The sequence below is a fragment of the Neodiprion pinetum genome, chromosome 1 (assembly GCF_021155775.2).
Source record: "Neodiprion pinetum isolate iyNeoPine1 chromosome 1, iyNeoPine1.2, whole genome shotgun sequence".
Taxonomy (NCBI): Eukaryota; Metazoa; Arthropoda; class Insecta; order Hymenoptera; family Diprionidae; genus Neodiprion; species Neodiprion pinetum.
The window spans coordinates 5,530,451-5,557,892 of NC_060232.1; the positions used below are offsets into that span (position 1 = coordinate 5,530,451).

Genomic DNA, 27,442 nt, shown 5'->3' on the forward strand with positions numbered 1-27,442 from the left:
AAACACGATTCGATTATCAGCATCCGTAATGGCCGCCTCGGTACTTCAAACGGTACCGTGTGAGTCGCAACCACGGTCGCAACGATTGCAAAATAACATCAAATACCCGCACGGCCGTGAAAAAATTGCATAAAAATTTGAGAGATTCAGGGAAATAGAAAAAAAAGTACGACGCTCGTGAATAAAAAAGAAAAAAAAAAAAAACAAAAAACCATACAAATGGTCCGGAAAAAAGTGCAGAAGGGGTTTAAAAGTTGAAGGAAAATAATTTTTAAAAAAATAACTAACAAGTTACGGGTCGTCGGTAGAATAGAATTTACGGACGGAACCGCGGTGCGATTGACGCGACAGTTTCGTGCGGCGGCGGCTGAGCGTAAGGCAAAGCCGTGTTGGACGGTTTCAACGCATACATAGAAAACAGCAGGTGCGGCCAGCGGCAGGGCTGTCAATGAAGCGTCGTGTTCGCGTATACGCGTGCCATAAAAAGTGTGCAACGAGCCGCGTATCGGCTCAGATGCCTGCAAGGCTGCAAGGAGTCAGTACCGTCTCGCTTAATCGAGTTACTCTGTATCTACGTGGCGCCTGACCGAGTGACAACAAATCGACAGCATGTGCGGTAAGTCGAAATTGACGTAATACGCGAAACGCCACGGAATCGAGTCAATCAAGTGCCTGCGCCCTCGCTTCTTCACGTCCGTACAACTGCGCGTATACGTGTTACGGTGGGTTGTAGACGTATAGTCGGTTGAAAAAAACCCGCGCACTACGAATCCCACGCGTTACAAGTTTGTCGCACGCTTTTTCCAACAGATGTTTAAGGATATTTGTCCCACGGTTGGGGAAACCTGACAAAGATTTACGGAATGCGAAACGTTATCGTTGATTTTTTCAATCCAAGAGAAGAAACAACGTCGAAACGTTATTTGATTCGACGCAACACTCTGCGATAGAAATTTTTACCGAAACTCGATTTACGCGTATACGTTGCGTCGATCGTACTTTTAAAAAAAATAAAAAAAAAAAGATTTGTAATTGTATGGGTGAATGTTACGGAATTTAAACGCCGGGAATTTTACAGTAACGTGCATAATGAAGCTGTTCGTAATTGATGTTCGACAAATTTTTATCAAGAATAAATTATTTTGACCGAATTATTATATACAGACGTACAATCATCGTTGATCCGCATAATCGTTCATCTGGTGTGATTAATTAAAACACGAATCGTTGTAGCATGGGGATAATCGAAAAAAAAACAAAAAAAAAAAACGTGACTAATAATTTTGAATAATAACTAGAATCACGTTTATTGATAATTTTCATTATCTTTAGAACGACGTGTAAACGTTATCACTGATATTAATCGTCGGACCGTTCTTTACTTTGGAATTTATGAATGCGTCACTCGAAACGTCGTCATTTTTATATTCTCATTTACTTTCGGAGGATTTAATCAGTGCCAAATATTTTTTTTTTTTTAATGCATCAGCCTTTAAATGTATAAATTGCAATTACTCGATAACGAACAAAAGAAACACGTATTGGTTTAATAATTATTTCACATAACGTGCACGTACGTAATGTATGTATGTAATTTAGAATCTGTTGGCATAAAATCTTATACCCTCTGTTATCCGATTGTGTCTGAAAAATTTCTCTCACTTGGTCGAACCGTACAGGCAAATTTGTTTATTTAAATAGAATCGCGAAAATAGAATATCAATTACGATTTTTTTTTTTCTCGCCATAGTGTTCGAATTTTTACAGTATATGAAAACGTGCGCATTATCGTTCGCTGTTTTTCACGATTCAGTAAAAATACAGCGAATTTATTTTGTGGCAACGTTATCAATTCTTTTCCTGCGCTACTTTTATCGCCACGTCCAAAGTAGAAATCCTGCTAAACTTCGACGGAACGGAAGGAAACGAGATAGGGAATCAGGTCGGTATTGCAGACATATGCGCACATTTCTTTGCCTCAGCACAGACCATGTTTTCGGCCACACTAACAGTAACACAGATTTATCCGCATCCGCGCAGAGCTGTCGAATGTGTAACAACGATATAATTATATTGATATCCCATGATAATATCATCACCGCCATTCGTAATTTATAGAACCGTCTTCGCCTGCAGTGGGTGGATTTTTTCACTGACGCAATTCCTCGTCGTCGTAACGTGTATACTTGATTTTCGTATACGCGCATGTAAAGCTCTAAATATTTATGCCGCAAGTCTTACAAAGATAGGAATAGAACGCACGTATCGGAGTTTCAACTTTGACACGCAGTGGAAAATTATATACGAAGAGCGAATTACACGCTCAGCTATACCCGTGCCGGAAAATATAGAATGAAAAAAAAAAGCAGATAAAACTTTACACTACGACATTATAATGAAGTCAAGATAGATAAAGATTAAGAATCTTCTTACTTGAATAAGTACGGTACATTCGATCAAACTGACAGTGAATCATACCGCAGCTATTTGCGCTACCGGCCACTTTCGAACCTTTCATTTCTTTGCACACTGATAAATGGGCATGAAATTTTTATACAATAATACATATTGTGATATTAAATACAAAGAATTCTTCGGAACGGATTCGATGTATCGAATAGTTGAACAAAGTTTCGTGAATCTTCGAAAATAATTGACTAATTGGCAGCTGGCCGATAATTATATCGCGATGGAAATTTCAGCATGAGATTTAAAATCCACCTGCAGATCATCTGTACAACTACGTAACACTTGAAGAGGGAATTTTTTATAAAGTAAAAATTCAACTACGCAGTGTGTGATGTATTAAAAAAAAATAAAAAATATCACCAACGTTAGATTTAGCCGAGTGGAAAGTACGCGGCTTGTACGAAATCAGTTGTGAAAAATTTGTTTGCTTTGATTAGAGTCCCAAAGTTGGTGTTTGCCACACGATTGAGCAGCTCGCTAACAGTCTGTCAGCCCCGACTTGAGATAATATCAGAGTTTAGCGTATAAATTATTATCATTATTAATGTAACGATTCCGAGGATTCGATCGTGACCATTCAACAGTAAACGAACGATATAATAATTTCCGCAATCCACAACTGCGGACGAAAGTACGTAATAACAAATATTGGATAAAAGAAGAGAGACTTCGTGGCAGGAAAATAAAGAGATAACGAATCTGCACGTCAGCGTGTTCTCGGTTTTGTCGCCGACATATTGCAAAATCCGAATCGTTCGGCAATGGCCAATGTGGCATTTCTATCAGCAGCGCGCGTTATAACGCGAGAGTGAAAGTTTCGGAGCAACCAAGGCAGGTATGGATGTGTGGAGACGGATGTAGGTGTGGAAAATACAGGCATATGGCAGGGGCGAGAGGAGAGCGAGAGCCTGGCATGTCCAAGGAATGAGTGGCTGACATTTAAAGCCCTGGTGTAATATGCCAAGAGACCGGAGATCGGACGCGATCGAGGATGAAAAAGTATTGCGATGGGGTGTGACGTCCACCCCGAAGCACGACCATCACGTATACCATTTATACGTGTGACTGCGTGCAAGCATTTACATGCGCCCGTATGTAAAATTGTTGGCATTACACTCTAAAACCGGTTGAAAACCGGTATACCAGTTACTTACTTGAACCCCGTGCAGTCACTTTGGCAAATATATGTATATATATATATATATATATATGCGTATAGAAATGACACTTATTCGATTTATTATACGATGCATCGAAAATTGCTTGAAATAGGAGCCACGTGGATTTAAATTACATTTTACGTATAATTTATACAGTTCCTTTGACATTAAACAAAGTTTACGAAGAAAAATGTCAAGGTTATCTTTAGCTGGTATCCCGTGGGGAAAAAAATTCGTGCACCAAACACAACAAGGAGGGGTAAAATTATAATAGAGATCGTTGGGCGGTTTGATAACCATATAAAGCAGTTCAGGCTTTTGGAATCAATCTGGACTTCGTGATTCGTCGTGTGTATATATAGATAATGTCTGGCATTGAGTACTTTGTCGTACTTTCAATGCTAGATTACTATCGAATGAATTCTGCCCGATAAGCATTCCCGTAGTTTTCAAGTCGGACTTATATATCCTAATTGAGTATAAATTGTCATATATATTGCGTGGTCTCTTTGACGTTATACCGGCACCCCAATTAACACTTGAACGTCACTCTTTTCTGCAATATTTTCGGAAAATTTTTAAAATGCCATAAATAATATTCTTATACCGTATCGTTCCAAAATAACGAATTTTAGTATCACAGTTTGTTTTCCCTTTTTTCGAACAGTGTGTATAAATCTAATTATCCTAATCAACTGGTCAAGCATGTAAAAACAGGTAAAGCAAGTGTCGAAATGGCGAAAAGAATGGGCAACCTTTCGTGTTTGATTCGTTTGTACATGTAATACCTACGCCGCGTTTGAAAGCGTGGAATTTTGCGATGATTAAATAAAGTATCGTTTCGGGAGGGTATAATACGTTAGTCTTGACGATAATCACCGGTGTGAATTATTTCGAGAGAGGCATGAATATGCACGGCGAATTTAACGTAATAACCGGTCTCGGAATGTGAAAAATCGACTAGTGGAAAGAAGTGGTGGATGAAAAACCGTGCTCACTATCGTAACGTTTGAAATATCCAAGATCGAGTGAGCAATAAAAAGAGAAATAATATGCGACAAAAGTTTTATGCCTGCAAGGCTATCGTTCGACACGTTAGTCCGTATAACGATTATACGTTAACGAAAAAGAGATAAGAGACTCGAGTACAACTAGATTCGTGCATATCGAAATACAAGAAAGTGAAATTCAACGTATCTTCGTTATGCCTGAGTTTGGGTTGAATTATTTTTAGAACGCTGGTTCGAAACGCACGTGGGTACGAGTAGAATGGCGTAATACTTGCCGCCGCATACGTACAGGTATAACATGAATATCGACTTGAACCGAGACGAGTGAAAAAATTTCTTTACAGGAATTGAAACCGTTAAAAATAAAAAATGTCTAATTGTAGGAAGAAACTTCCATGACCAACTTTGCACGGTTCGTTATACCTCGTTTATCATTCTCTCTTTGAAATTTAAGCAACTCGCATCTACGAAAGTGAAAATACATTACAAGCTGCTAGTTCGTTTTCTACACAGATCAGATCCTTTGCGTAACTCGCTCGTCAATTGGCTAAACCTAAACGCAAAATTTCTCACAAGTGTAAAATAAATAATTTCCAAATTCGAAATATGCTTCGAGAAAATCAAACAAAATTATACGATAACGACGAATTAATAATTAAGTTAGAAAATCAAGAACCCCTCTATTTTTTTTTTGAAAACCATACACGGGCGATGCAGCTCTCGTTAACTTTCCTTCACGCTTCAGAGCCAGAGTAGACGTGACTTAATCGAAATATCAATAATAAATAATGGCCTATCGAATGATAATCGGTGGAGCTGAAATTAGTCAAGACACGTCGGTGACTGAATTCTGACAAGCAGAGTTTCGAAAGAGTCAAAAGTGGGTGACGCATTCGTTTCAATAATCGCAAATTTACACGCCTTATGCGGTGATTCGATTCAAATTTATTCGGTCATAGACCAAAAGAGAATAAGTTGTTTTTTTGTTTTTTTTTTGTTTTATCAACGTTCTAATCAGATCAATCAATATCTGACTGCTTGAAGTGGAGTATGAATTATTTTAATTAAACGAGGCGCAATTTGAACCGAAAGTAAAATGGTTTTACGATCGTTTCAGTCGAGATGGAAATTTTGCTGTATATAAGATGCGATACGCTGCGCGTGTTGATCGATAATTGTAACAAAAGAATAAAAAAAGAAGAAAAGTATAGGATTATTCCGATCGACGAACATTATTATTATCTTTACAATCAACGACCCTTTATCTGTATACACGTATTTTGCATTAAGAATAATTCCGATTATCACAAAGCTGCAGTGCAATAACAGCGAATAATTGATTGCAGTACCTGCCGAGACACGACACAATATCGTTTGATGGACAAAAATGACTTACAATAAACGATAATCATGGACATATATATATATATATATAAAAAAAAAGTCGAAATTGATAAAAATCTTAACGACTGCAACATAATTACGACAGATTTTTCTGTCATTTTACTCACGCGTTCTGCGACAGTTTGTAGAACCGGGATGAAGGGCCTCGAAATTGAAAATTATCTTCCTCCTACACTGCAAGCACCGGCAGCATATAATCGCCTAACTAAGCCACAGCTGTGTAACGAATGCGATTTTATTTCATCACGTTTTCCGCCGTCTCGTCGTGCAGTGAGTAATAACGCGTGCGAGTTTCCCTGAAAAAAATAAAATATGAGCGTGAATTACGGTGTTTTATCAACTCATATTTTATGACGAGGGTATAAATATGCGAGTTGCGAGGCAAAGCAAAGAATGTGGATCACGACGATGGATAGGAAACGAAAACACGGCGTCACGTTCCGTTTGTAACGTAATATCGCCCAGCCGATACACTGTTGATTATTGCAGAAAGGTTAGCAAATTTTGTCTCAGCAAAATAAAAACATTACCAACAATCCTTATATCGTTACGCTGGTTTTCTTTTTTTTTCTCAATTAAATAATTCCAATATTACATGCAAGACATTTTATAGACGTGTGTATAATGTTGTATAATCGGGGGCACTGAAGTTTCACTGGCTAACATTATTAAGGCGTGCATGAATATATATACATATGTAATATATATATATATGTATATTGATAATTTAGAAAGTTTCCTCAATCACATCTCTACCGGAGTCTGTAAACATTTTAAGAGACGTGAAGATATTTCTATCGGTGTATCATATTTTACGTGCCTGCATTACCGAACAAAGTTAACGCGTCAATTTTTTAACAGATCAGCAAAATTGCAAAGAAAAGAAAAGAAAAAAATGTTACTAGATAATCTGTATTTGTAAAGATATTTTCCCCTTTGCTCGTGTATACCACATACATTAAAATTTTTTCATCAATGTTCGTTTCGTCATGAATTGCCATTGATATCCTAATCATCGTATTAATCGTGACGAAGAACAAAACACGAAATCGGAACGTGTGTCAATGTCGGAAAAAATAAAACAGCAACAATAATAATAACAATAATGAGAGCAATAATAATAAAAAAACTAATATGAGTGGTGCGGGGGAAAAAAGAGAACCCCGAAAAATCTACTTATGAAAATATTTGATACACGCGTTTCAAGTGGATGGGCATGATATGTTTTATCGTATCTCGTAGATCTCCAGTCGTAGAGACTGACTCGCATCTGACAATGCGGGACATTGTTAAACGTCTTATAGATCCATTACGTCGTACCTAATTTTGGATAAGATTTATCTGGCCACATGATTTTATCGAGAGAAGCATCTCTCTTTGTCGCGAATACCTGATATACACATATCGTCAGAATTGCTAGTAAAACATATGGGTATGGTAAGTCTTAAGATCAATCTCTCGATAATTTGCTATCTCAAATGTTATTTAATCATTGGACTAAAATCAGGACAGTCATCGAATTGACAGTGAAAACGAGATCCGATGATAAAATCTCGCCAGAGGTAAGCCGAGAAACGAATTACCGAGTCTATAACTATTCACCCTTTGAACTATTCACAAAGAGATCAATATGATATTTGTAGACTTTTTTTATTTACTTATTTTTTTTTTTTTCTTCTGTCGCACAAAGAAAAATTGAATTATTCATCAACAGAGCAAAGATGACAAGGTTCGACGGATTTTTTACTGCGAGTCCTTGACGAAGAAAATATTTAAATGTTTGTAACTATGTTTAAGGTATAAATTAAATATACTATTCTGCCCGCAAACTCGGGTTCGGGTACTTTTTTCTCTTTTATTCACATGTAATAATAAATTTATCGGTCGTGTGTGGCTGTGAGCGAAAGTTTGGGCAATACGTGCTCCGAGCGTGTCTGCGTGCATCGAGCAAATTTACACCCGCGTCTCATGCCGCAATTATTACGTATTAGCGAGATTTTAGCATATCCGCGCGGTTTTGCGCCTATATACCTTGTGGCTATAATAGCGGTATATTTTTTATGCAACGTGATATAACGGGAGTCCTAGACCGGCGGTAAGTGCAGCGGCAAGTTTCCCTTTCACTTATTAACCTACAAGTTTCAAATATCGTTATTACAGTTCGTCTCCCTCGGTGACGAAATTTACGGTGGTGATTTTTCGAGCCTGAATAAATTTCAATCGCGGATAGGAGACGGAACATTTTCTGGGATATAGCTGTCGTAAGACTTTCGGTGTCATATAATGTCACAGCGAAATAGAACCGCACCGCGAATGTTTGATAGTTAAAAGTCTCGCAGCTTATCGCTTTTTGAAAAAAGCAAAATTCAATCGGAATACCTGATCTTCAGACTATTATTATATTGGGTAGGATACAACGATATTAGCCTACCTGGATTAGTCGATAAGAGTAAGCAGCATTGATGTATTCATGCCGCTGTGCAATATGCGCCATTAAACACTAATCGATTTATTATGTCCCATCCTCGTGCCGCGATCATCAAAACGCGATACGAGATCGATATCGCATTTATTGTCGATAGATATCGTACACGGTACGTAGGTACATGAAACAGCGGAAAACGCTCGATGACGGCAATAATTAGTGACATTGGTACATACCAATTTTGAACAGTGTATTTTATACCGCTGTTTCAAAGTCTTTGATTCATCGCCAGGAGTTGCCTACTCCTGCGAAAATTGTTGATAACAATTCAGAATGGCTAAGTGACTCGACATATTGTTTATCAATTCGCGGATCCTGGACCAACTAATACATTGAGATTAAGATTCCGGGAAAAAAAGGTCAGAAGATATCAGAGGCCTGGTTGCTATTCCACTACTATGAATAGGGACGATTGTCCCGTCGCGAAATGCAAAGCGACAGTGCTAAACTCATTGTCAGTCCGAATCGAAGAAGAGCTGGCTGCAGCGTTGTCTGCCATCGACAGTCTTGAATCTTAATACTCGTCGTCCTTTCGCCAGTTCGCAACGGAAATTCTTTGGTTCAAAGTTACCCGGGTTCAGGCTGATGATCCGACGACCGGCTCACCTTTGCATCAACGGAGAGAGAAGGAGAAAGAGAAAGAGAAAGACAGAGAGAAAGAGAGTCGCGTTATCCATAAATTTATACCTTCACCTGCGAGCGGCTTGTTCGCGATGAAAAACAAGCCTTACGTGGAATTTTAAGAGGATCATGGACAGCGAACAGTGACGTCGAAGAAAGAAAGGCTTGGGGCTGTTATTCGGGCGGATGAGCCCAGCTCACAACAAACGTGGCACTGTTCACTGTCCATGGATATTCCAGCTCTGCGTGGCGGGTGAAAACCGGGAACCGGAATCGCTGGAAGTACAAGGACAATTGATACGACGTTCACTGTGAGTTCATACCGTTGCTCGCACTTGACACTTGGGCAGTCGATACGCGTGACAAACGATCGGTATTTACTGTTTAAAATACTTTTTCAGTGGAATTATTAGCAACGCGACGAAGGCCAGCCGTCGATAGCGAAAATCCGATGGCAACCATTTTTTTTTTTTCTTTTGCCTTCCTTTTTTTTCACTCGTGATCTTTACCTGCTGCCTGCACATGTATGTATATTGTATGGGTATAATTGATGAGGCGATAGCGGAACGAGTGTCTGCCGGATTGGGCACAGGATTATCTTGGATTACCAACGTGCCACTCTTGGCGGGCTTCAAAGCTCCTAAATACAACCGTCGAAGCTTGCTCTTTCCAAATTTCTTGATTGTCGCAACGAAAATGAGCGATCGTCAACTCCTCGTATTCTTATCGTCAGCCCGGAAAATCGATTCTGTATACGAATATTTTCTACCGCAGCTATCGCTACGATCAGGAAGCATAGAAAGCTCGAGTGCATCGTGTCATATCAGCTCTCACTCGTGTTTCTTTCGTAGGTTCGCCGTGCATTCGATAGAATTCGATACCCGAGAATCTAGTTTCACTGTTCGAAGAGCGCCCGGAGGTTATTTTCACTCTTGTTATTCCATAGTTTAAATACATCGAGTTCCACCACTAAGCGAACCATTCTCTCTGACCTTGTCGTTCTCTCGGCATTAGTTCGTTATGCTCGTATCTAATGGAACGTCTGATGGATGAAAGGGAATGTGGCACCGTAGCCACGTCGGTACGTGTAGATGTAAAGTTCTACCGAAATCGAAAGGCCGCCGTTTGAGAGTAATTATCAAGGACACGGGCATTCTAAGATGACTGGCAACCTGACGAGATTACCGTTTCACATTTCGTCGAGTATACAGAAAGAGCTCCGGCGTGTGTAATGTTAAAAGCTCGGTTAAAAGTCGAACAAATATTATGACAGACTGTATAATCGCAGGACATTTCACTGCAGGATCGTATTATCTTATTAACTTTTATTTTTCATAGACAAATATGGTTTCTCTCTTTGGTGCATTGAAAAATTGAACACGAGGGACAAAAGGCAGAGCCTTGGTTGCGAGCCTGAATAATAAATTATAATTCATGAGACTGAGGATCAAATTTGGCAGCATGATCAAGGGGACTGTCCAAATTTCGACCTAGCGTTATTTCAATTCTGTATATTATTATATTATTATACTTGTCCGCAGGAATATTTGCATACCTCAACTATCTCACGCCGAAGAGCAGGAAAGAAATTCTTGAGCTGCTTGTTGGCGGACTGAAGAGACTCGAATACCGTGGATACGATTCAGCCGGTAAATCACCCAAATATTTGAATTACTAATAATTTGCGGTTTTGACCGAGACTCTCAGCTAGACGAAACATAATATGTAAATACACTATAGAGAATATATCGACGTGAAAAAAATGTTTATACCTCTATCGTATATCGCGAGGACATTTCTTTGTTTAATAAGAAAAAAGAAAGAGGGTAAAGAAAAACCAAAACCTGCCGCAGCCTTCACGACATTCGAATTAGTTTTTTTTTTCTCTTTTTTTCTCAAGCGCGAAATCGGTGCAGCCTTTCTCATTCGAGCGACAAGTTTTAAGGTCGAAATTTTGAATGTATTTCTTGCATTCCTTTACACGGGATGTAGCATGTAGATATGTTTGTTAATCTTTACCATAAATCTTTATTACGATCCTTTCATTCCGCAGGCGTCGCACTCGATTCTTGCGATGGAAAGGACATCGCCGTCATCAAGAAGCAAGGAAAGGTTCAAGCGTTGGAGGACGAGATCTTGAAAAGTATGCCGCAGGCCTTGGTCGCAATTAATACCGACCAACGATTGAACACGGAACCCTTTTAATAACTTTCTTCGTTTTATTCCCCCCTCAGACGAAAAGCTCGACTTCGATGAAACGACGCTAAGCCACGTCGGAATAGCTCACACACGTTGGGCGACTCACGGAGTTCCATCGGAAGTGAATTCTCACCCGCAGCGTTCCGACATCGAGCACTCGTTCGTAGTTGTCCACAACGGTAAGATTCTCGATACTCGCGAGTGATAAAAATTCAACTGCAAGTGGCAATCTGTCCGTACAAACATCGACCGCATCCGTAAACTGATACCAATTCCATACACCGCAGGTATCGTGACGAACTACAAGGAAGTGAAGACCCTGCTTCAGCACAGAGGTTACTGCTTCGAGAGCGAGACGGACACTGAAGTAATCGCGAAGCTTGTTCATCACTTGTGGACCCAGCATCCGAACTACTCGTTCCGCGAATTGGTCGAGCAAGTGATTCAGCAATTGGTGCGTTTTAGAAGTTCCAAGTTTCGAGACGTTGTCGATAAGACGGCTTGTAATTCTCTGCCATTGTATGTTGAATCAGGAGGGAGCTTTCGCTCTTTGCTTCAAGAGCAAACATTTCCCCGGTGAGTGTGTCGCTACTAGGCGAGGATCGCCTCTGCTAGTTGGTATCAAGACCAAAACTAGACTCGCCACCGACCACGTACCGATTCTTTATGGCAAGGGTGAGTATCTGGCGGTCTGGCGTGTGGGTTAGAGCAGGACGGAAAAATTGAAGTAAAGAAAGAAGGAAAGAAAAAACTTCAAGTGTTTGACGATACTTGGTTTCAGCGTTAGGTGTCACTTAATAAAAAAATCGAGTATGTACTTGCGAACAGCGATAGATTGATTTGACGGGTGGAATCAGGAGGAGATTAACGGTGTTAAATTCAAGTATCCAGCTGTCGAATCAGTGGAGAAAACTGATAGAGATAAAAGAAACGGCGTCTAAATGTCTGTATGCATATTTAATTTTATTCCCTGAGTATGTTTAAGAACGGCGGAATACTCAGGCGACGATTACGGACGGATGGTAAAGCAAAGAGCTGTGAAAGAGCGAGGTCATAGAGAAATGAAAATCGAAAAATGAAGAAGAGAAAAGAAAAAGAAAAAAGAAAAAGAAAAAAAACACCTGGTGATGGAATAATAATGACATTGTAATTAACAGAATATTAATTATTTGGTATACTTCTATACGAACTATATTGGCATATACGTCAAAGCTGTAAATACGTACAGGCTTACATGTATACACGGTCAGAGTTGTAAATTAATAGTTGAAATAAGCAGTAGATTAATCGGTTGATATCCCGAATATTATCTCCTTTTCCCCTGTTCCAAATGTATAACGTTACATACACGTCCACAATTGCATATTTAACATAGCCGTATAATTGCGTTCTTTTTCTAACTTATCGCATATCGTATTAACTCAACGCAACCCTTGCACGATTTGTATTGCACGTATTAACGCTAGATTGATCGCATGAACTAAAGTAAATTCGCAATAATAAAAAGAGAACTAACGAATCGCGCGATACTAACAAATTGTACAGTTGCCAATCGCACGTCTGCCTAAACTAATATTTTGCACTATTTGCGTCACGGGTATCTTACGATGCACGCGCCACCGAGTATCCATGTCATATGATTAGACGATAATTTATTTTTAACGAATCATCGTACGCATACAACTTCTGCATTCATTGTAGACAGAAATCATTCGTGTAGATGTTTTATATTTACTTCGAAACACCGCAGAAAGCCGGAATTAATTGTAAAATGAAATTAGTATTAATATTTCACTCAATAATTGTACATGGGTATTTTTTTTTTTTTTTCGCGAACCTAATATTACTCAACTAAAATGCAAATGTTGCAAAATTTAGCGCATCAAAATTTTGGAATACAGGTGAAATTTTTTATCGAATATATACAGAGTCCTCTCCAATACCGGCATAAATAAATAACATATTCACAAATTTGCGTTTAACTGCAGGTTGCCAATTGTAGTTATATGATTTATTACGTTTAGTTTATGTGTTTAGTGAGTTGATTCCAATTATTAGTATTATATTAATTGCCAGTGGTTTATACGTAGATTTGAAAGAATTATCTAATTTTGATATGGATACTACATGAGAATGTTTATTTTGCATGAATCGTCCCCGATTTGCACCCCAACTTTCTGCCTGAACAGACGACTTCCCACTCAAAGCCAAAGGTATACACACTATTTGAGTACTTTAATCTTATAAAGTTGCAAATTGTTGAATGACGTAAAAAGATTGCGTCATTTATAATTTCTTATCCTAATTTTTTATTACCTATCTCTCAATTATACGCTTCGCTACAAATTTTTACTTATCGAGACTTGTTTGCCTGTCTATTTGGTTATTTACTCGGTTTTCGGATATTCTTCATTTCCGACCTTTCAATATGGTCATCGTGAAAAATCAACGTTTATCTTTCGCAATTCCGAACATGTTGTCCAACGGCGAGTGAAACTGCACGAAAATATAATAATAACAACAACAATAATAATAATAATAATCTATTATTGTTCTATGTATAATTATACTCACATCTTTGTTTTTACGTCACCTGATATTTAACACGGTGTAACCATTCTTTTTTTTTTAACTTGTTTGTTTGTTTGTTTGTGCAAAAAATCACGTGAGTAAATGCAAGTGTATAATCGAGACGAATAGTCAATATCGAAAAACTGATAGGAACGAAGTATAGATGTAACGGACCAAATTGCTGATGATATGCTCGTTGAAACTTCACGTCCGATTATTGAAAAAAAAAATACCGACGAAAAAGAGATACTGGAAGAAGCATAATTGTATTCGTCTCCATAAATTCGTCCCGTAGTAAAATGATTTTGTTCACTTAGAGATTTGTCGATTTGTTTTTGTTGTCATATATATAGTATATATATATATATGTATTTTTTTTTAAATGAATTTCTGTTGAATTATTTTGCTTCATCTGTGTGTTAAAAATTTCTCAATTTTAAACGCGTAGAAAGTAATTGAGCTGCACTCAGTGCTGAACGAACATTTGATGAAGTGATTACCGTTCACGGAATGTTTTTAAAGTCACTGCATATTTAATACAGTGTCATTCTCATTTGCTCATTCAGCACTGAATCTTTTTCTATACGTATATGTCGGAGTGAAAATATTCAGAGAAGGACGAGGTGATTGAAAAATATGTATGAGGTATTATTTAAAAATAGCTCATTCAGTTTTTCTCAAATTCATCGAACATCAGACAATTGATGATTTATCATTACGGTCTACATGTGGTAAAACCAAATTCTTCGTCCTTTTCCGAATCTCAGTTATAGTTTCGAAAATAGAATTTTTGCATGTGTTTTTATTAATTTTTTTTTTAACTATATTCCTGTTTTGTACCGTATTATGTTATGTTTATATCTTTTAGCATGGTTTGCTGACTAATGTTTTTTTTTTATTTTTCCCCTTTCTCCCTGATTTGCAGAAGGTGACACAGCTCCCCAAGGTATTACTTTATACTCAGTTTTATGCTACTCCTTTGCTATTGTTCCTTTTACGTACTTCTTTTTCTGTCGTCTTCTTGTTTTATGTATTTATTTCATTTGATGTTTTTTTGAATTTGAAAAAAAAATTGTTTTCACCAACGTAAACAAATCGTGCTTCAAACTTTTTTTTTTCATATAAAAATCGTTTAACGCTTGCTATCACACTTCATCCGCAGCAGCTGCGTCTTATAGTGAGCTTATATCGCATAATTCTTTCCAAAATGATCTCATTTTGCTCCCGAATTACTTGTCCAATCCCTTGGCTACGTACGAAACACTTACATTGTATACATACGTATACCTATATTATAAATTGAATTTAAGACTAAATAATCAATATTCAGTAACTTATAAATGTCGAAGAAAAAAAAAAAATCGCAGTATGAGATGGTTGTGACAACATTATCGTATTCGTAAATTATTGACATACGATACTTTTATACACAACGAGATCACTTGGTTTAATTATTAATAAATTACCTAAGTTCAATGATGTATATGATTTTTTTTTTCTTTTTTTACTATGTACGTTGCATTTTTTTTTTATCTGCCAGTTGATACACCTACCTTTACATTTTTTGGGCTATTCTAAGCGGTCTTTAAGCAGATGGTTAAATTCAAATAATCGCTTACTTTCTGGCATGGGGTAGACGCGTCAAAGAGCATGATGGTGCACATTGGAATGACACAACGCAAAATTTCAATAAATTATACCAAGGAAGTTAACAAAAAAATTTCGTTACCTGCCACTGTAGTGTTACAAAAATCTATTGTACACATTACGTAAAATCATGTTGTGTCATTTTGTCACACACATATATATATATAGCTCATTATATATATATATATATATATATATATATATGTGATAGCCTCCTTGGGACTAAGTTTTCACACCAAAACTTGGCGAAAGAATATTCCTGCACATAAGAATTTTCACAGGCATCACAATTGCAATACGTTCAACGAGTTTTTTTGAAGGGGTTCGGTTCTTGAAGTGAAAGTTTTCCAAGGTTTCATTTGTAAATACTAATGGAATGTAAAAGAAAATTCGTTTCATTTGATGACGATTGCAATTTAAACCGAATGAAATTGTCAGGTGCAGGAAAATTCTTTTTCCTATCATTAAGTGATTCGGCCTAACGAAAAATGGTGAAACAGATCATCGCCCCCACGGAAGAGGCTCGGATTTGCCAATTATTCCACGCAGCGACAGCACGTCCGAGTTTCAACCCCTCGAAGACAAGGAGGTCGAATACTTTTTTGCCTCTGACGCGAGCGCCGTGATCGAACACACCAACAGAGTAATTTTCCTCGAGGTAATTAATTTCTCTCTTCTTTTGTCCGCTTGCGGTTGGAACGACCGCACAAGACGTTCCTTGGATAACCGATTCGATGTGTATTCGCAGGACGACGATGTCGCCGCGGTGAAAGACGGAGCGCTCTGCATCCATCGTCTCCGTCGTCTGATGGACGACCCTCACGCTCGTGAGATATGCACTTTGAAAATGGAAATTCAGCAAATAATGAAGGGTAACTACTCGTACTTCATGCAGAAGGAAATTTTCGAACAGCCCGAGTCGGTGGTCAACACGATGAGGGGACGTCTTAATTTCCGGGACGATTCCGTGACTCTTGGCGGTATCAAGGTGGGTCACACGTGGCGTGAGTAACGCGACAACGGCGCTTCACCAACCATTCCCAAACTCCCGAAACCAGAGAATAACCAAACTATCCTTCAGGATTACATACCGGAGATAAAAAGGTGCAGAAGACTGATGCTTATCGGGTGCGGAACCAGCTATCATTCGGCAGTGGCGACCAGACAGCTCCTCGAGGAGCTCACGGAGTTGCCGGTGATGGTCGAACTCGCTTCCGACTTTTTGGACAGAAATACACCGGTCTTCAGGGACGACGTTTGCTTCTTCATATCGCAGTCCGGTAAGGAGAGGTTCAACTTTCTTATTCCGACCTTAATTCGTCTCGAACGTACGGGAACTGGACGTGACGTTTCTGCTCGACAGGCGAGACCGCGGACACTCTTATGGCACTTCGTTACTGCAAGGGTAGAGGAGCGCTAATCGTCGGTGTGACGAACACGGTGGGCAGCAGCATATGTCGCGAGTCTCATTGCGGTGTTCACATAAACGCCGGACCCGAGATCGGTGTCGCAAGTACGAAGGCTTACACATCCCAGTTCATATCTCTGGTGATGTTTGCTCTGGTTATGAGCGAGGACAGAATCTCTCTTGGAAACAGACGGCTCGAGGTTGGTGACGGAACGATAATTTTTATACGATTGACGGACGCCGTGGCGGCTTTGGTAACTCTGACGACGCTATCTCTCTCTTTCCAGATCATCGAAGGACTCAAGAACCTCGACAATCTCATTCGCGAGGTTCTCAAGCTCGACGACAAGGTCAAGGAACTGGCGAAATCTCTGTTCCAGCACAAGTCCCTTTTGATAATGGGTAGAGGGTACAATTTCGCAACGTGCATGGAGGGCGCCCTCGTGAGTTCATATCGACGACACTGATTGTGAGCTACCGTTCGACACAACGACCGGTTATCACTGAATTTTTCTCTCTGTTTCACAGAAAGTCAAGGAACTAACTTACATGCACAGCGAGGGAATAATGGCCGGTGAATTGAAGCACGGTCCTCTGGCTCTTGTCGACGATTCAATGCCCGTCATCATGATCGTCATGAGGGATCCCGTTTACGTGGTAAGCGTTTACACAATTTTTCGAACGCCGGTGTTTTGTCCGAGGAAGCTCTCTTCCCGCTTCTCGGCTCGTTAATTTCGACGTCCGTACTCGCACGATGAACTGTATAATAATTATAAATTTTCGCAGAAATGCATGAACGCTCTCCAACAAGTAACAGCCCGAGAAGGAAGACCTATAGTGATATGCGAGGAGGGAGACAAGGAGACGATTGCTCTTGCCGATAGAGTATTGGAGGTGCCGAAGACCGTAGACTGCCTGCAAGGCATCCTTACCGTCATTCCGATGCAACTTTTGTCATTCCACATCGCGGTGTTGCGTGGCTGCAACGTCGACTGTCCGAGAAATTTGGCAAAGTCAGTCACAGTCGAGTAGAGTAGTGTAGGACTCGCATGCAGGATTAGGAATCGCAATTGGCGATAAGGAGAGTCGGTGGATCGTGGCCAATGATGCGTAACGAGGGCTGAATTCTGAGAGGCTGGCTTGTTTACATCGGCATCGACAGTGATTGCCAGGCGTGTATTTACTAGCGAAAAGATTAGAATCTGCGGGACTTGGAGAATTCTAAGGATATACTAAGCAAACTTTGTTCCATTAACTCGAGAGCGGATGGTGCGGGAATAATCTTCGGGAAATATTATTAAAACCGAGTTCCCCGTCGCCGCAAGAGACGATTTGGTAAAATTTCACGGAAATCGAGTTCGATTTGAATTGGTACCGCCCATCGTCGACTTAAAGTAAATACTTGTCAATGATTAGCGCGTGTATGTCAAGTATCGAAATACAACTATTCCAATACGCGAAGAAAAAAATGTTACGGATTGAGGCGTTAGAATGTTTATGTGTGGGTGTGTGTACGCGATATGTAGATGCAGGTGAAATTTTTCACACAGTATGTCATTTCATGCATTTCACGTCACAAGTTTCGGACGGTTATATCTGTAACCAGATACGTCAGTGTGTACGATTAACATCGTTTACCGTATGTTAAAATCTATACATATAAATGTATAGATATTAATGAAATACAAACGAATTATCATACAATGCGAAACTTGTATTGAATAATAAATCAATAATTATAGTTTAAGAATTTCAATATATATATAGTATTGTTGGGGAAAATTGTTATATTTTGTAAACTATTTCGGAAAAACTCTGACAAGCTTTTAGCATCGTTTAGACAGCGCTTGTAGGTATTCTGTGATTGTGGTTCATTATTTGTTGAATCTGATATACTTTATTTATAAGAAGAAAAAAAAATCTATGTACGTAGCGTGTGTAAGCACTGTGTATTGTAAACAGTTTAGCTCGAAATACGAAAGTTTTCAAGTCACTTGTAGTAACTGTTCAACACATGGCACGTACCACTTTTCAAATTCATTCTCTGTTCTATTTCTCTTTTACTTTCTATCGCGACATTGGTTACCTTGTGACATTCTGTGCTGCAGCTATCGTATTCAGCTACTTAATAGAATCGTGTAAGGATTTTTCTAGAATTATATAATTGAGATTTAGTTAGTTTAATTATTATACACATTCGTCGTCACGCTTAGTTATCACGGTTATAGCTATACTGTATCGGACCAGAATGTAATCTTTGTAATATTGTTAAAATAATATACAATTTACGCACCGTAAAAATAAAAGATTAAAAATCAAAGCAATTAACATCCTGTCAACGAGACTTAATGTTAAAAATTGTTTGCAAATATTGGCAAAGACTAACTGAATTTAGGAATAGTATTTCACAGTAACAAAGCATTTTAGTGAAAAAGCTTTGACAAATCGATACTGATGTAATTTTAGTGAAAGTTTCCTCAAATTCGAGCTACATTTATACCGAACAACAATTTGTAAACAAAAGTAGAAAGTTGAGGAATCGTCAGTGGGGTATTATTTTGATTTACGAGACTTAAACGCTGGTTAGAATGAGCGAGCTTCTAGGGTTTTGAAATATATTTGTGTAGCTGCGCGTTGGCTTCGTACATTGATTAAACGTTTGAACAGCGAATGGGTATTAAAAAAAAATTCAACGTACCTATAAAATATCAATACAAGTAAAAAACAAGAGCTGGGAATCAATTTTCAAAGGTTCTCCAAAGCATCGGCAATGCAGATCGGTGAAACGAGTGGTTCGGTGCAAGGGAAATTGTGATTTAAAATATTTTACCCCGCAACGTTATTGATTTTCAATTCGCAGTATAGGTATAACAGGCAAGGCATGAGGAGAAGAGCGAATAGTTGAACGAAGCTCGAAGCTCGATAAGTACGCGTAGGGTTACCCGCGAGTGTGCATAGGTGATATTCGCAAATTATACCTAATCGTTGTATAAATTCGCGACGAAGTAATAGGTGTGGTAAATTTTTGAAATCGTCTAATTTTAAAACGGGGATAAGTCGGCGAGAAAAAAACCAGTATCTTTTCCTCGGTTATATTTCATCGGAGGTGGTGGTAATACGGCGCCTACGACGCAAGTCAGTTGACCCACCGACGCCGAGTGAAACGGACGTAGGTCGAAATACGCTCCGTAGTAAAATAATTCCGTAGAGTAATGTGAATAACCGATAATAGTAGAGATTGATAAATATTGTCAAAACAATCGCTGTGTTTATTACCATAGTTTTTATTGATCGAATTTGACCGGCCAGTTTCCTAGCGTAGTGTCGGGGGCCGCTTTCTCAGTAGTGAGGTAAATATTGTAGTTTTCGGTATGGCTGCTCCAGCAGCTTGTACGCGTTTCAGTGATAACTATGACCTTAAGGAGGAACTGGGAAAGTAAGTAGAAACGTCAAATGAAATGAAATCGTTTCTATTTAATCATTGTTTCTTACTTCAATCTCATTATTTTCCTTCTATCTTTCATTCGTTATTTTTCAAATTACGCCGTGTTGCTTTCGCGTCCGTCCGCCGTTCCTTGCCGGGAACCCCCCCCTAACAATTTCCCAAAATTGAAATCATCTCCTCGTCGACATCGTCATCGTCATCGTCATCGTCATCGCCCGCCGCGGCTGCTGTACCCCCGCTAGTCGCCGACTGATATCTCCCATGTCTCTTTAGCCCGCCGTCGAGAGAAGCGATCGCAGTTAGCAAGCTAGAAGAGCGGGGACAGCCGGCCGCCGACGTACGTTTCGCGACATGCAGACACCCAGGCATGCACACGCGCATGGATATCGCTCTAGCAGACGACGATGACCAAACTGACGCACCACGGGTCCGGGCGAACACGACTATTGCATTTCGTCTATATTTAAAACTCGCACTTTCTCTCTCTCTCTCTCTCTCTCTCTCTCTCTCTCATTCTATCCTTTCTCTATCCCTCCGTCTCTTTATCTCTATCTATCTATCCGTCTATCTCTGTTTCGGCGGCCCGGAGGCTATATATAATAACAGGCCAAAGCAACGTCCGAAGTCGAAGTCGATCGAGTCGCGCGTTTTTCCTCTCCATTTCTCTGTCCGACCGCAGTCTCTTTCGCCACTGATTACTATTACCATTGCGATAAGAGAAATTGGGAATCATCAAAGATCCGTGCGAACGAAACGCTCGCCGAGATCTGTCGTCGAATCGATACCCGCGACTTGCAGCCACGTTCGTACTCGTCGTGCAGGTGGTTCGAGTCTCCGGCCAAATCGCGAATCCTCGTCTCGACTTTGCGCCAAAGTTCTCGCAATTGAAACATGCCTGCATATCGTCGACGCTGACACGCATTCTCGATATTCATCCCGAGAATTTCGAAATCGAATCTTCGTCGACTCGCCCTCGCCCTCGTCTTGGACAGACAACCCCGTTTCACAACGATCTCCACTCCACCCTTCTACCGTAACTTGTAACGTAACGCGATATATATCGCGGCCGAATTGTAGAATGAGAAAAGTGTGATAACACACTGTGGACCACACCCTCTTTCGCAAAACCACCCCTGCACTGCAGCCGACACGGTCAAGGTGTGCTTTTTATTCTTCGATGATAAATTGCGTGTCTACTTGCGGTTCGAGTTTTTATTTTTTTAAATATTCCAGCACACACAGGCGAGTCTGACGTGTTTTTTTTTTTTTTGTCAATTGAACGTAATTTACCGGCTCGGTACTGTAAAAATTTTTCGCATTCGCACGAATATTCGATATGAACCGGCGGTCGTACGGGGGTGAAAACAGTGAAAATGCGATCGTTACTCGACGCCTTACCCTTACTGGACGCAACTACTTCTCGACTCTCCGTCTCGATATTGTACATCTGCCGATTGACGTGCAGGTCAGACGTAGAAAAGTGACGGTAAAAACGTGATTCGTGATTGATTTACGCGCGCGGAAATCATCGAATTGATAATTGGATGGAAAATTGTTCGGTTTCGGTGATGCTGAAAGTCGCGAAGCTTGAATCTCTGTGAAAATAGAAGCTGTGCGAATGTTTCGTGAACATCAGAAAATTCGATTGATCGATGCGTCGGGAAAAATTGTAAAATTCATTTATGCTGGAGAATTGTAGGTTACAAGAATAAGGTTAGTCAAAGTTCTAACGTGAGAATGTCGCACGTATACAATAAAAATATATTGTACACGTATAAAAGTGTAGACTTCATTTCCTTGTTATTATATCTCGTTTTGCTATTCGATACGCGAGTCAAAGATTTGCGGCACGCGAGCTGCGCGCGTAACGAATGTCAAAACGTGTGTGAGGCGTTTCTAATCAAGATTCGCGACGGCAAATTGTTAGCTCGTTGTTGTTATAGTTTTATGTTTTATTAAATTTGTTTCTTTTTTTTTTTTAATCTTTCTATTGAATGGAATATTAACACGATCGTAAAAAAAGAGAGAAAAAAAAAAAAACTTGAAACAGAAAGCGAAACAAAACAATTTTCCAATTCGTCGCGACCGTTTATAATTGTGCATTATATATTAAAACAGAGTTTCAGGATCGGATAGAATTATTATCCAGAGTGCAATTTCCAATTCGTTGGTTCGATAGTTTTAATTAACCTGTAATTAGCGGAGCCTAGAGCAAATGCACGCATCACGCGCGTCGTCACATTATAAAGTGTAATTTGTACGCGTGGGTGTATAGAAAAGCCATTAAAACGTACCCTGTGTATTTAGGGTGACCAATTTCAATCGACCTGTGTGATTTACTCCCAATTACTTCATAACGAGCAGGTTCTCAATGCTTCAAGATCAAATTCAACGTGTTTTTTCGCGACGAATTTTTACATTTATGTCGACATTTTTCACCCCGTGCTTAAAATTGCCAAGTACAGGTATTGAATTTCGCGAATTCAAAGGGAAAGTGAGTTTATCAACGACTTTCTCAACGACGGACTGAAAAACCTTTCTTCCGCACGCTTTTTATTGTAAGATCAAGTCTGCTAAGGTTTTTGCGACTTGCGAATTTAACGAGCAGATTCTCTTTCAGCTGCAAACTCACTTTTTCCCCCCCGCGAACTTTGATAATTGGCAAAACGTTGAATTACGTTTAAAAACAATGACAACCGGAGGGAAGTCCGAGGGCAGAAATATTGATCCGAAATATTGCTTCGGAGACGAGCGGTTAGAAAAAATATTTAAACCTCGCTTCTGCATTAGCTCGACTAATTGTAACTTAGCGATTTACAATAGTTAAATCTTAAATCTTCCACGATTACAAATCATAAGACGTATTATATTTCAAACGAGTGGCGTGAATTGGAAGATAATTTTTGAAAGAAAATAAAAACAAAAAAAAAACTAAAATAAACGCACAGAGATGGAATATATAAGTCATGGTGGATTGGTCGCGACACTGACAAATTACCGCGTCGTTCATTCAGCCTGCGAAATGAAATTGACTGTATCAAATACGGTGTGAAACGTATTAGAGACCAAAGAATCAATATGGTTATTTATCTCGAGCATTGTATTTGAAATGTGTGATTCGAATAAAAGAGAACGTAAAAAGGCAGAAAGTTTTCAAGTAATTACTAATAAAAAAAAAAAAAAAAAAAACTCCTTGCACATCGTACTCGACAATCAATAAAAAATTTTGCGCCGCATTGCTCAGCGTTATAATTAAAACGACAAGTAAAAACTTTCCGACATGTGTTTCGTGTGGCAATAAATGAAAAAAATTCCCGATAAAGTAGCAAAAGAGAAAAAAGAAACATGAAATTTCAAACAAATTCTCTTTACACGTTTTTGCTGTACTACAACGTTTGTTTCAACAGCCCTGTTATTATTAAATTGCGTATACGTATAATGCGTAATGTATAATGTATAACGCGTGCTTTCTGCTACATGGCGGGTAACGAAATAATTCCATTGCCCGGTTCTTTGTCTTTTTTGCGATGAAAATAAGGGAAGGGAAAGGAAGTTACCGTTACCGTGGAAAAAAGCATGCTTTATAATTATTTCTAGGGTTCGTTAGAGAAGCGGCACCGCAGCTCTTACATACTTTGGCTTCGGGTTCAAAAATACATTCGACACAAAGTCACCCGAGGTCGCAAGTATGCGCGCGCCAATTAGGAAGAGTCCGCGTTGTCCGTCTCCAACTGACGAAAGAAATTTCAATTTTACTTCTTTTTTCTCGCCTTTTTCTGGCCTTATTTCCCCTTCCGCTCCTTCGTTTTCTTCACAATTCTTTTGTCTCATCTTCTTTTGATTTTCCCTACAGTTTTCAGGGTCAGAGATAATTTCACGTTCCATATCCACGTCGCCTGCACAGAAGCGCTTCGCGTGCATAGTAAAAACAACAACAACAACAACAACAAATAACAATAAACGTAGATAGTTGCATATATATATTATAACGAAACTTAGATGCGCTATTGAATTCGTGCGAATGCCGATAAAAGTTGAAGGAAAATTATCATCCCCCTCGCTGTTTGCGGTGATGATAAAATTAATATTCAATTAACCGATGCTGCATAGTTAGGGATGAAAATTAAATGCGTTATTCTGAAAAACTATTCAAACGATAAATTAACGCTGACAATTATTAATAATTATATATACATATATTACAAATACACCTCCCAACGGGAATCGAAGTCGAGGTCTATACGTTTTTTTCCCCTCGTTCTTCGGTTTGCAACATTGATTTCATAACTTATGTACATATAAATGGATATGGATAATAATATAACGCAGAAAAGCAATGAGAGGGACAGAGAGATCGTTTATAATACCAAAAGCACTCGCAGGTCGACGCTTTAGGCGTTGTGCGAGAAATCGCAATTTTAATTGCTTAGCGTTAATTAAAACTTATTATACAGGGTGGCCACTCAATTCCGCTCACGGAATTCCCTGACATTTCCCGGTTTTCCCTGACTAAAATCATTATTTTTCCCTGACATTTTGATGCACAATTTCTGCAGAAATCACTAAAAACTATAGTAACCTAGGTAAAGTATGGCCAAAAACGACGATACATTCATCTTTACGGGTTGTGGTACAGTTTTATTCGTTGATAAGGAATAAAATTGACGCCTTAAAAACATGACACACATTTATTGAATGATCAGACATCACTGAATCGCTTACTAATAAACTTATAGAACCAAACACATCAAATAAAAATTATCAACAAACACGAGAATTGCATAAAGTTAGTATACCACAGTAAGGATTTTGGTTAGTACATCGTTTTTTTATATTTAGTAAGTCTTGATGCTTATTCGCGAAGGGTTTGTATCTCCCTCTACACCTATACATATTACTATCAACATAGAATAAACATTGTTAGCAGAAATAGGAATTGCACAAAGTTAGCAGTATATCACAAACAGTACATCACAGTACGGATTTTTATTACTAAATTTGTCTCATATAGTAAGTAAGACTTCGTAGTATCACCAAGCGCTTATTTACGAAGCGTTTGTATCTCCTCTTCTATCAATGTTGCTTCTTTCGCAGCGTTTTCCAACACCTTTTGTTTCTTCGCAGATAACTCTTTTACCCTAATCGCAGCTCTTTTTCTCTCCTGTAATGCAATCTTTTCGGCATCTGCCTCAGTGCGGCGTTTCTCCAATTCATCAATGTATCTGCGGTGAGCGTTTCTAGCACTAAGAATGAGTGGCTTTGTAATCGGAACCGATTCCAATCCTCCATTGGCGATAATAGCATCGTATATTTGCCTTTGTGCGACCAGTGATTCTTCGGCAAGATTTTCCACGAGACATTCCTTGTTTACTGAAAATCCTCTCTCTAGTGATGCATTCCCATGCGAAAGAATGAAAATCATTTTCAAAAAGGATGATAGTTCTTCCGGAACCTCAGATTCGCTGAACACTGTACGGAACCAAAAATGGCCCAATCTTTCATTACCAGAAAATGTCTTCAAAGCTTCGACAAAGTGACTTGTAGCGCATAAGTCTTTGAACTGTCCCTGTATTCTGTCTGCGACAATACCAGACAGCCATTTATATTCTACAAATATCTCTAATGTGGTTGCCAGATATTTATCACGAATAGTAGACTGCCCAGCAATTTGAGGATCGAGAAAAGAAATAACTTTCGTAAGTTTAAATTTGAGGGGTGAACGTTGCATTAATTTCTGACATAGTGTGACCATTGCGTTGCGGCAATCCCGGCGAAAATCGCTAATGTCACGATCCTTTAAGCTATGAGTACGGCGGAGAGTATCTCGTGTTGCGAAACCCAAATCAATTTCTTTATATCCAATAAGGTTTTCTTTGTCAGAAAGGTCCACTTTCGATAAGTCTTTCACAGTGTCAATAATTTCTGCTTTCACAAATCTCGTCATTACAGTCCGCATCGTTGCGATTAAAGACCCATAGAGTAACGGTACCAGCGGTGCATCACATTGAAATTTTCGCAGAAATGGTTCTACGTCTGATGCCAATGACTGAAAAAAGCTTAGTTTTGGACCCAGCATCTTATTTTCTATAGCTGTCGCGACGATTTTGAAACTGTTGCAGGTGGGCGTCCGTTTGTTCTTTGTAACGGCATCAACGTATTTTATAATATTTGGAAGAATTGATATGGCTCTCTCAGCTACCTTGGCGTTTTCGAGCCATCTAATCGCGCAGAATTTTAAAGGGAAGGTTTTGGACCCCGAGTGATGAGTGTAATCCGCGCGTCGCGCTGGCACACGATTAAATAAATTATATAGCGCTCTAAGAAAATCAACCACCTTCCAATCAGTCGCATTCATCCCTTGCTTGAATGCGTTGTGTAATGCATGGAGCCCACAACTTCCAATCTGCAATAACGTAGGGTCATCAGGGTCACCTTGCAGATAAGTCTGCAGATCCTTGTGGAACTTCAGGTTCACGTTGGGGCCATCCATCGACACCTGCAACAGTTTCTTTAGGTTGATTCCACTCAAAGTCTCAGTGAATCCTTGCAGCAAATCTGCAGCCGTTGCATATCCGAGAAACGATGAGCCAAAATATCGCACGCATACTTCACTAGACTTGGAGTTCCAAAATCGTACAGAGATGTCCATTTGTCCTTGTTGTGCAATTTTGTTGTAAGATTCATCAAACCCGACGACTGTATGAGAGCAAGTAGTGATCATGTCGAATAGTTGTTTTTGGAAGAATGGCGCGATTCCATACAAGAGCGTATACCCGATTTTGGTTCGTCCAAGTTGTACTTTATTCGCAATTTCTGAGTCAGGAAACATAGATTTGAACACAGATACCGTAGATGCGCTGCTGCGAACAGAGTGATGGTGCATGATCACGTGTAAACACCAAATAATTTCAGCTGTCGTGACTTTTTCATTCATAACAAATGGCTGAAGTCCTTGCGGTTTTTGTTGTCTACAATTTGTTTGTGACGCCGATCGATGTCCACTGTCTTCGATTGGTGTAATGA

At 39.2% G+C, this 27,442-nt stretch overlaps 3 protein-coding genes across 24 annotated transcripts in view; 2 read left to right on the forward strand and 1 right to left on the reverse strand.

Annotated features, from left to right (window-relative positions):
- The window catches only part of LOC124215816 (uncharacterized), a 112,955-nt gene that overhangs the window by 8,706 nt on the left and 76,807 nt on the right, over nt 1-27,442 (reverse strand). For both annotated transcript variants that reach the window (XM_069136764.1, XM_069136766.1), the window contains one exon: nt 6,151-6,339. In XM_069136764.1, the coding sequence (XP_068992865.1) occupies nt 6,202-6,339 (138 nt within the window). In that variant the 3' untranslated portion in view covers nt 6,151-6,201. The remainder of the gene's footprint in view (nt 1-6,150; nt 6,340-27,442) is intronic.
- LOC124215694 (glutamine:fructose-6-phosphate aminotransferase 1) lies at nt 432-19,294 on the forward strand. Of its 4 annotated transcripts, XM_046619381.2 has the most exons (15): nt 433-616; nt 10,691-10,798; nt 11,203-11,292; nt 11,384-11,527; nt 11,636-11,802; nt 11,882-12,023; nt 13,538-13,561; nt 14,845-14,865; nt 16,067-16,224; nt 16,315-16,554; nt 16,648-16,846; nt 16,930-17,174; nt 17,262-17,417; nt 17,503-17,631; nt 17,761-19,294. In XM_046619381.2, the coding sequence occupies exons 1-15, from the start codon at nt 610-612 to the stop codon at nt 18,004-18,006; spliced, it is 2,076 nt and encodes a 691-aa protein (XP_046475337.1). In that variant the 5' UTR covers nt 433-609; the 3' UTR covers nt 18,007-19,294. The 4 variants fall into 4 exon arrangements, with proteins under 4 accessions (XP_046475348.1, XP_046475356.1, XP_046475337.1 ...); XM_046619392.2 differs by lacking the exon at nt 14,845-14,865 and having other exon boundaries at nt 432-616; XM_046619400.2 differs by lacking the exon at nt 13,538-13,561 and having other exon boundaries at nt 432-616.
- Nucleotides 19,848-27,442, forward strand: part of CaMKII (Calcium/calmodulin-dependent protein kinase II) — a 108,374-nt gene continuing 100,779 nt past the window's right edge. For 6 of the 18 annotated variants that reach the window (XM_046619527.2, XM_046619519.2, XM_046619577.2 and 3 more), the window contains exon 1: nt 19,875-20,410. In XM_046619527.2, the coding sequence (XP_046475483.1) occupies nt 20,346-20,410 (65 nt within the window). In that variant the 5' untranslated portion in view covers nt 19,875-20,345. Of the gene's footprint in view, nt 20,411-27,442 lie in introns of all 18 variants that reach the window. The other 12 variants (XM_046619479.2, XM_046619488.2, XM_046619511.2 and 9 more) reach the window with 11 other exon arrangements.

What these genes read in the sequence shown, in the direction of transcription:
- LOC124215694 (XM_046619381.2), top strand. An exon ending in AGCAAGTGATTCAGCAATTG is followed by an intron (nt 11,803 to 11,881) that starts GTGCGTTTTAGA and finishes ATGTTGAATCAG; the next exon opens with GAGGGAGCTTTCGCTCTTTG. An exon ending in TGACTCTTGGCGGTATCAAG is followed by an intron (nt 16,555 to 16,647) that starts GTGGGTCACACG and finishes ACTATCCTTCAG; the next exon opens with GATTACATACCGGAGATAAA.